The sequence below is a fragment of the Myotis nattereri genome (assembly GCF_964212035.1).
Source record: "Myotis nattereri genome assembly, chromosome: 11".
Classification (NCBI taxonomy): domain Eukaryota; kingdom Metazoa; phylum Chordata; class Mammalia; order Chiroptera; family Vespertilionidae; genus Myotis; species Myotis nattereri.
In genome coordinates this window covers 83,605,470-83,614,562 of record NC_138086.1, presented here as the reverse complement: position 1 = coordinate 83,614,562, position 9,093 = coordinate 83,605,470, and the positions used below count along the sequence as shown (strand labels likewise).

The window sequence follows — 9,093 nt, the reverse complement described above, 5'->3', positions numbered from 1 at the left end:
AATTAGAACTGAATAATAATAAAAATGTTACATTACAAGACTTACAGAAAAATGTGCAGTCTTAAGTGCACATATTAGTCTTAGAAAGAAGGTGAGCCCAAAAGCAGGGGTTCTGGCATAACACAAAGGTTACTCGGGAGCCCAACAGCAAGGTACTATCTTTACTTCTGCAGAAGGGGGCATGCCAACACACTGCCTCCTGCATGCCCCCTACTGGGGACCAAACACAGAGTCTGGCAGCACCCACACTGAGCAGGCAGTCCGCTTGGGGCTTTATTCGCACGTCAGTCCCTCACTCTTGATTGGTCAGAATTAATGCTCACATGCTTGCGCAATTGGCTAATTTAAAGGAAAAGGGGAGAGGTTGACCTTTGCAGTTTCAAAATAGTGGTTGCCTTCACTCCCTTCTTTGCTAGAAAAGATTACTTGTTTATTCTCACAATTCTCACATTAGGAAAAGAGACAAGCTGACTATTTACAAGTTTTACACCCTTCTTAAGAATCTAGAATCCTGCCGAAACCGGTTTGGCTCAGCGGATAGAGCGTCGGCCTGCGGACTGAAAGGTCCCAGGTTCGATTCCGGTCAAGGGCATGTACCTGGGTGGCGGGCACATCCCCGGTGGGGGATGTGCAGGAGGCGGCTGGTCGATGTTTCTCTCTCATCGATGTTTCTGACTCTCTGTCTCTCTCCCTTCCTCTCTGTGAAAAATCAATAAAATATATTAAAAAAAAAAAAAAGAATCTAGAATCCTATCTAATAAAAGCCTAATATGCTAAGTGTCCGGTCATCTGGTCGTCTGTTCAACCAATCTAAGTGTAATATGCTAATGATATGCTAAGGCCACTCAACCGCTCACTATGACATGCACTGACCACCAGGGGACAGACAGTCGACCGGTCAAACAGTCGCTATGACATGCACTGACCACCAGGGGGCAGATGCTCCAACTGGTAGGTTAGCTTGCTGCTGGGGCCCAGCCTATCAGGACTGAGCAAGATGGGCCGGGCATGCCCTGAGCCCTCCCACAGTCCCTCCCCGGCTGGCCAAACTCCCGCATCCCTCCCCAGCTCTGATTGTGCACCAGTGAGGTCCCTCAGCCTGCCTTGCGCCCTCTCACAATCCAGGACCCCTCCGGGGATATCGGAGAGCTGGTTTCGGCCTGATCCGCAGGCCAGGCTGAGGGACCCCACTGGTGCATGAATTCATGCACTGGGCCTCTAGTAGTAAAATAAAGCCACAGAAAGTAAAAGAAAGGAACTGTGCATGTACACTTGTCCTGAAGGGTGTGTGCTTAAAACAAAAGCAGCTTTTACCTCTTGGGGTAGGATTTTGAATTAATTGTATTCTTCTGTATAGTTTAAGTAAGCTGCAATGAACATAGCCATTTTCATTTTATTAAAAAAAGTATTAGAGGAAAACCTGGGAGAGTTAAAAACTGTATAAACAAGAGATTGAAAATACTTTTTTACATAAAGGCGGAAAAGTTAAATTGAAGCAGAGAGGTTATGTCACCCAATACTTATGCTGAGAGCCCTTCATCCCTACTACAAGTCATGTATATTATCCCACTTGATTCATAACAGTCCTACGTAGTGGAAAGGCTGGGCATAATTAACTCAATTTTATAGATGACGAAACTACGTTCTTACTGTCTCAGAGAGGCCTATGGGTGGACTGCAGGACCTCAATGGCCAGCTGTGGGCAGCCCTTGTATCCCAGTAGGAACATAGCCAATGCCAGCCCTCCACTGTGTCTCCTGAGGGGGAAGGAAGTAGTGGCATCTCACCCATGAGGAGGAAAACAGCTCCTGTCCATTACCTGTTCCCCCAGTTCTCCCTTCCCCAGGGCCAGGCCTGGAGCCTCAGCCGACCGCTCACTCTGAGGCTGGTCCTCCCAGCCTCTAAAGCAGCGGTTCTCAACCTGTGGGTCGCGACCCCTTTGGCGGTCAAACGACCCTTTCACAGGGGTCGCCTAAGACCACCTGCATATCAGGTATTTACATGACGATTCATAAGAGAAGCAACATGACAGTTATGAAGTAGCAACGCAAATAATTTCATGGTTGGCTCACAACATGAGGAACTGTATTTAAAGGGCCAGAAGGTTGAGAACCACTGCAGCCTTCGTCTGCCAGCAGTTGGGACACATAGAAGTTCAGCTCTCCAGGGCTGCCAGGGTCCCTCAGGTCCAGGACCTGTGTCACCTGCACCTCCCCTGGGGACAGATGTGGGCTGATGTGAGGCCCAGGCTCCTGCTGAGGACTGAGGGATAGGTGTGGGGGTTTAGAGGGGTGGGAGGGCAAAGGCAGCAGCATAGCCGCTGAGGAAGAAGCGAAGAGAGGGACCCTCTCACGAACCACGGGTAGAAATTCCCGGATGTTTCCTGTCAGATTCCCATTCAGGACCTGCCAGTGGAATGTGTCCTGGACAGAGGTTACTAGTCAGAGACCCTTCAGGCCCCATTATTCTCCCAGATTTGGAGAACCTGGGCCCTCTGAGAAGCACTCCTTTTTTCCACGTACTATTTGTAACTGGTGGCCGAGTCTCCCCACCTTCTGTAAGAGGCTGCACTGGGAGAGACACCAGGAGGGGCTAACACTCCAGGAGAGCAGAGGAATCACAGGGACAGGAGGCAGCACAGGACTGGGGTCCTACACTGCTGGGGGAACCCAGGAAGTACTGGCGTTCAGCAATGCAGGTGTCAATTGGTTCCAGCAGTTGCCCGAGGTTCTCCTAGCACCATATTGGGTCTGGGACCTTCTACTCCCTCAGTTGGGACCTCTCCTCACAATCACAGTGCCCAGATCTCATAGGACAGGACTCCATACAATCTGTGATGACACATCTCCCCAACACTCAGAGAAAAGGGAGAAAACAGAATCAGGAGAAAAGAGAGATCAAAGAAAACTGAATTAGGAGAGAAGTGAGAGATCAGAGAAAAAGGAGAGATTCAGGAGAGAAGTGAGAGTTGAAAATACTCACTTCAGGGAAAAGGGAACCTTTCAGACACTGTTGGTAGGAACGTAAATTGGTGCAGTCTATGCAAACAGTATGGAGGTGCCTCAAAAAAATCAAAACTAGATCTACCATGTGATCCAGCAATTCCTCTTCTGGGTATTTATCCAAAGAAATGAAATCGGTACCTCAAACACATATTTGCACTCTCAAGTTCGTTGCAGCATTATTCACAGTAGCCAAGACATGGGAACAACTTCAGTGTCTATCCGTGGATAAATGGATGAAGACACAGAACATACATACAATGGAGTATATCCAGCCACAATAAAGAACATCCTTCCATTTAGGATGTGGATGAACCTGGAGGACATTATGGCAGTGAAATAAGCCAGACTCAGAATGACAAATACTGTATGATCCCACTTTTGTATGGAATCAACAATAATTGAAAGAGAAGCAGGGTAGAACAGTGGTTACTAGGGGCTGGGGTAGGGGGAAATACGGTTAGTTTTAGTTATGCAATATGGATAAGTACTGGAGATCTAGGGTACCACCATGTGACGTTACCTTTATCACATGCTTGAAATTTACTGAGCGCACCGTAAGTGGCAGCCTTCCTGGGACCCCCAAGCACCTAACAGAAACCCCATTGAGTCCTTTTTACCTAAAGAGTAAAGACAGAACAAGAGGCCAGACAACATGGACAGTCCATTTATTCAACAGCAGCTTTGAAAGTGAGGTCTGTGGGCTCTGAAGGGATGAGTTTCCCAACTTCTACTTCACCCCTTTTCCCACACGTTTCTGTCCTCTGCAGGCTATAGCTTGACATAAGAGGCATGTCCTAGATGTACTTGTACACAACCTTTGAGGGCACAGTTTGGAGGTGCACCCGCACAGGGCACTTGTAGAAGTAGGACAGCAGAGTCTCACTATAGCCCACGAGGAAGTAGAACTTGTGCGCTGGCAGCTGCCTCAGCACCAGAGCACAGATCTCCACCTGGTTAGCTCGGCGCTTCAGGACAAGCTGGTCAGCCAGGCAGCCGGGGAAGGTGCCCAGCATAAACTTGCGAAGAAAAACATCCTCCACTGTTCGCTCTGCAGCGTGGTCCTCCCCATCCAGGTTACCTGAAGAGAGAAGGCACCACAGAATCAGCAAAGCTCCAAAAGCAAAGGGCACCCAATTCTACCAACCCTGTCCTTTATCTTTTCTTCAATAAGTGGAATAAGAATAACACTTTAAAGTTCCAAGTACATTATTTCACTAGACTCCCAAACTAGGTACCATCACTATCCTTATTTTACAAAAGGAAAAAATGAGGCCTTAGCCATGAAATAAAACTCAGATGAACGATCCATCTACTCCCTTTCCCACTCTTTCTTGACTGCCTTAGAGCACTGGTCATCCGACAGGCCAGAGATGAGGCCGCCAACTCCTTCTGAGGTTTGGACATGAGCTTTCTCACAAGCCAGGGTCATGGCCTACACCCAGTGGATTCTCATGGCTGCAACCCCTACACCTCTCACAACATCCACTGAATCTCCACCCACCTACACACTTTAGAACCAGACCCTGGAAAGGGTAGGGGGACAAGAACCTTGAAATAACTTCTCTAGGTAGATGCATCGTAAACATCCAAGTTGAAAACCCTCATACTACACAAAATACAGTTGATTATCATTAATTTACAGTAGTTCTGTTCTATAAAGTCACCGTGATCTATGAATTAGCAAAAACTAAACCATAGCTCCTGGAGAAATGCAGGGTTAGGCTCTGCAAGCATTTGGTTCCATTATTTCTGTCAACAGATCAATATATAACCTTGGTTTCTGTGTTTCTACTTAAAGGTACCTCCTGCATTAAATGGGCTGATTAACACTAAACTCTCCCAAACACACTATAGCTCAGGCCTGAAGAAATCTACTCAGATAGGCACCTGCTCTCTGTAAAGTATATCACAGCTCCTTGAGCTCGGCATCACTGGCTCTTTTAAGGCAGCAAAGTCACCAACAAAACGCACAAAATTGTGGAAACATGGCAGTAATAAATCTCAAAAAGGACACGTTTACTGTAGGAAAACTGAAACAAGAGGGCAGAGCCAGGAAGGAGGCTTGACTTGAGGTGGTGAACAGACAATACAATATACAGATGATGTATCATAGAATTGTACACCCAAAACCTATATAATTTTATTAACCAGTGTTTCCCCAATAAATTCAATAAGATGTTTTTTAAAAATAAATAAATGTGAATAATTAAATTTAAAAAAAGAGGGCAGAGCCCAGCCAGCATGGCTCAGTGGTTGAGCACCGACCTATGAACAGGAGGTCACAGTTCAATTCCCCGTCAAGGCACAGGCCCGGGTGGCGGGCTCAGGCATCGGTGTGGGGTGTGCACGAGGCAGCCGATCCATGATTCTCTCTCGTCATTGACGTTTCTATCTCTCCCTCTCCCTTCCTCTCTAAAATCAGTAAAAATATATTTTTTAAAAAGAGGGCAGAGCCCTGTTCAACCTCAGCTGGGAAGGTGCCATGTCTGAGAATGATTGAGAAAGAGTCGAGAATAGGCAAATTCAAACACAGAATGAAGAAAATCTGTGGGAAATGGCGTTCTTTACAGCACCCTGTCCCACGAGTCCAGGTTGATTCTAAGGGGTTTCACTCCTTTCGTGGACTCTGAGCCACTCTGCGTCTCCGTCCATCACAGCTGACCGAGAGCAAAGCTTTAAAACAGTTTGTCTCCTCTCCGCACACAACTTCTGCGGGGGCTCAATGCGGTCCTTGCACCTCCTGTACCCCTGTCAAGTACATTTCAACATGCCGGGTCCAGTCTCGGCTCTGCTTCTGCTCGGAGCGCGCTGAACTGGCTTTCCGACTCCGGCACCGACTACTGGTTGGAACAGACCTTGACACGAGCTCACCTCGTGCCTGACAGTCACGACTGAGAACGCCTTCGCGGGGCCGGGGTCGCATCGCCTGCCTCTAGCTCACCTGTGTGCAGCGACAGCCAGCCCTTGCGGTGGGCGATGTAGTGCGGCGCGTGCGCCTCCTCGTAGGTCACGGGCTTGTCCCCTTTGCCCACTCGGACCCGGGCCGCCCGGTTCTAGAAGCAAAGAGCGGCCTAAGTCCGTGCGCAAGACCCGGGCTGAGAACGGGCCCGGCCCCACACCTATCTCCACCCCCAACCCCCGCGGCCCCTCGCCCCAGCCCCTCGCCTCTCCCCACCCCGCCTCCGCGGCCTCTCGTCGCCCCGCCCCTGCCCCTCGCTCCGGTCGGCTCACCTTGGCACAGACCGCGGAGACATGCAGGGCGCGCCAGGCACACGGCAGCGCTCGGCTCCAGGACAGCACCTGTGTGTGCCGAGCGAAGAGCGTGAGACCGGAACTAGGGCAACCCTCCGCCCGCCGGGCCCGCCTCGTCGCCACTCACCCGCGGCCCGAGCCCCCTGCTGCTGCACACGGGCGCCGCCATCTTGAGCTGACCGCAGCCTGTGACGTAACACCGCGCCGCGGAGCAAAGGTCGGCGCCGGGAGGCCTACCCGCGGACGGGACCAAATTGAAGCCCGCGCGGGTGTGGCAGTCTCTAGGCCGGGGCGGGGCCTCTCGACCTGGGGCGGGGCCCCTCGGCCGGGGCGGGGCCTCTCGGCCGGGGCGGGGCCTCTAAGAGGGGGAGGGGCCTCTCGACCGGGGCGGGACCGGTGACGCTAGTTTCCGTACCTCTCTCCCGCCACCGCTGGAGTTTGCATCGCGGTTCCGGCCCGGAGGTCTGAGGATGCAGAGCGTGAGGTTCCCCGCCGCCCGGCTCCGCCCCGAGAGCGCGCCGGTGCCTGAGGACGATATAGCCTGGCTCCGCGCCGCCCCGCCCGGACCTCCCCTTGAAGCGTTTCGCAGGTTCTACAAATTAGGCTACTTGACTTGTCTCCAAATATTCCCCCCACAATGTGGATTATATTTATTACATTAAAGTCCTCACGATACATAAAGACAAGATCACAAAAACTGTCAACAAGATGCCATTTTTGCAAGAAAATATCATAGACCTACTATGTACACAGTAAGAACATAGCAGCCTATTTCAAATATTAGCAGTTTATCTTTGGTAAGTATGATCACGTGTAATTTACTTTGGTTTATATGTATTTTCTATAATTAACACATATTTCTTTTATGTTTCTGAAAACTTTTAAATTTATTTTTTTATTTTTCAAATACAGTTTATTTTCAGTAATATTTTCAAATAACATTCTTTGGGGCTTCTAGCGGCTGCTCTTGGGGGATGAGGAGAACCATGGGGATCTCCCTGGGGCCTGGGGTACTCAGACCAGAGCATTACTGCTGTGATTGCTCTCTGGTGGTTACTGATGTCACAGGGGAAAGGAGCAACACTGTATGTCTTCTTTCAGAACTCAACATAGGAATGGGGAAAAAACCTAGGCTCTAGGTCTGGAGATGGGCCCTGGTATAACAATCTGTGTACACTCGTGCCTCAGTTCCATTATCTATAAAATGGGTTAATTGATAGTCCTACCTCATAGAGCTGTCAGAATAAATAGTTGTCATTGTTTCTGTTAAGTTGACTCATGTGGGATCGCTAGCATTTGGCCTGTTTTTTTGTTTGTTTTTTTTACCTACATCATCCAACCTTAGGCTGCTGTGGTTCCCATGGGAGGGAGAACAAGACTACCCTCTATGTGGAAGGGAAATGGAGGCAAAGGTGGAGGGTAAGTTGCCTAAGATCACACTGGGGCTGAGGAAAAGGGACCAAGTCTGTTCACTCTCCATGACCAATATTCTGCTGGCTTGAAGCTGGGTCCTCAAAAAAAAATTTTTTTTAATGAAAGAACAGTGTCTTTCATGCCCACTTCACTAGAACTGTTTTATTTCTAATTTTTTTAACTGTGGCCTCCAACTGTTCCACATGTTGGATAAGAGGGCAAAACAGGTCCCCATGGTCTCCAAGTACAATACCTCCTGATTATAAGAACGTTTAACCCTTCCTGGAGGACCCTTTTAAACTGATACTATTTTATTTTCAATAAAGTTTGACCACTTTATAACTTGACTAGAGGCCCAGTGCACAAAACTTTGTGCACTGGGGGAGGGGGGTCCCTCAGCCCGGCCTGTGCCCTCTCGCAGTCTGGGACCCCTCGGGGGATGTCCACCTGCTGGCTTAGGCCCACTCCCCAGGAGATCGGGCCTAAGCTGGCAGTCAGACATTCCTCTGGCAGCCTGGGAGCCCTTGGGGGATGTCCACTTGCCAGCGGGGAGCAGGCCTAAGCTGCAGTCGGACATTCTTAGCGCTGCTGAGGAGGCAGGAGAGGCTCCCACCACTATCGCTGTACTGGCAGCCATCAGCCTGGCTTGTGGCTGAGCAGAGCTCCCCATGTGGGAACACACTGACCACCAGGGGGCAGCTCCTGCATTGAATGTCTGCTCCCTGGTGGTCAGTGTGTGTCATAGTGACCAGTCATTCCCAGTCGTTCTGCTGTTAGGGTCAATTTGCATATTACCCTTTTATTATATAGGATTAGTGACCTGGTGCATGAATTCAAGTACATTGAAAGGAAATTACTTAGAAGAAATATTTTAATATTGCTATTCGCCCTTCCTCTATAATAGAATTGTCAACCAAATTCACGATCAACAGTGACAGATCGAAACACACGCATGCAATTGGTGCCAGCAAGAGCTTTATATGTATCACACATGGGTGAGTCAACTTAGCCTTTTATAGATATAGAATAAACTTGCTTAATTAGACCCGCTTTCTGATGTAGCTAAACTTTTTCCAGCCCAGTGAAACATCCCAACTTCTCTTTCAGGTAATTGTCAGCAACACAGCAGTAAATATCAACATGAAGCAGATTATTATTGTAGATGACGCAGGGAGAACAAAGGGTGAAATATTTAACTGCAGCTGTGTTTGACTATATTCTGCGCAGTGAGAAAACCTGAAGTCATTTTCAAGGTCCACCATTTCTTTTTTTCTTTTTTTTCCCCTAAGGTCCACCATTTCTTACTTCTTTTCAGTAGGGTCAAGTTTCTAAGCTTTCTAAATCTCCATTTTCCAGCTAATGAAAATAAAACTGGATTCCACCAAGTCTCCTATCTGCCTACTCCAGGACTTCTGTGAGGATC

General features: G+C 48.9%; 1 protein-coding gene across 1 annotated transcript; it reads right to left on the bottom strand.

Moving 5' to 3' along the window:
- Positions 1–3,653: 3,653 nt before the first annotated feature.
- Positions 3,654–7,728, bottom strand: MRPS24 (mitochondrial ribosomal protein S24). The gene is made up of 4 exons (XM_081101847.1): positions 6,385–7,728; positions 6,237–6,305; positions 5,947–6,058; positions 3,654–4,083 (listed from the first exon to the last, which is right to left on the bottom strand). Exons 1-4 carry the CDS (start codon positions 6,424–6,426, stop codon positions 3,800–3,802), a joined length of 507 nt encoding a protein of 168 aa, XP_080957973.1. The 5' UTR covers positions 6,427–7,728; the 3' UTR covers positions 3,654–3,799.
- Positions 7,729–9,093: the final 1,365 nt, after the last annotated feature.

Bases quoted from the DNA above. Each gene is read 5' to 3' on its own strand.
- MRPS24 (XM_081101847.1), bottom strand. From the start codon at position 6,426: ATGGCGGCGCCCGTGTGCAGCAGCAGGGGGCTCGGGCCGCGG. The intron at 6,059-6,236 runs GTGAGCCGACCG...CTTTGCTTCTAG, and splicing joins TCTCCGCGGTCTGTGCCAAG to AACCGGGCGGCCCGGGTCCG. The intron at 4,084-5,946 runs GTGAGCTAGAGG...TTCTCTCTTCAG, and splicing joins CTGGCTGTCGCTGCACACAG to GTAACCTGGATGGGGAGGAC.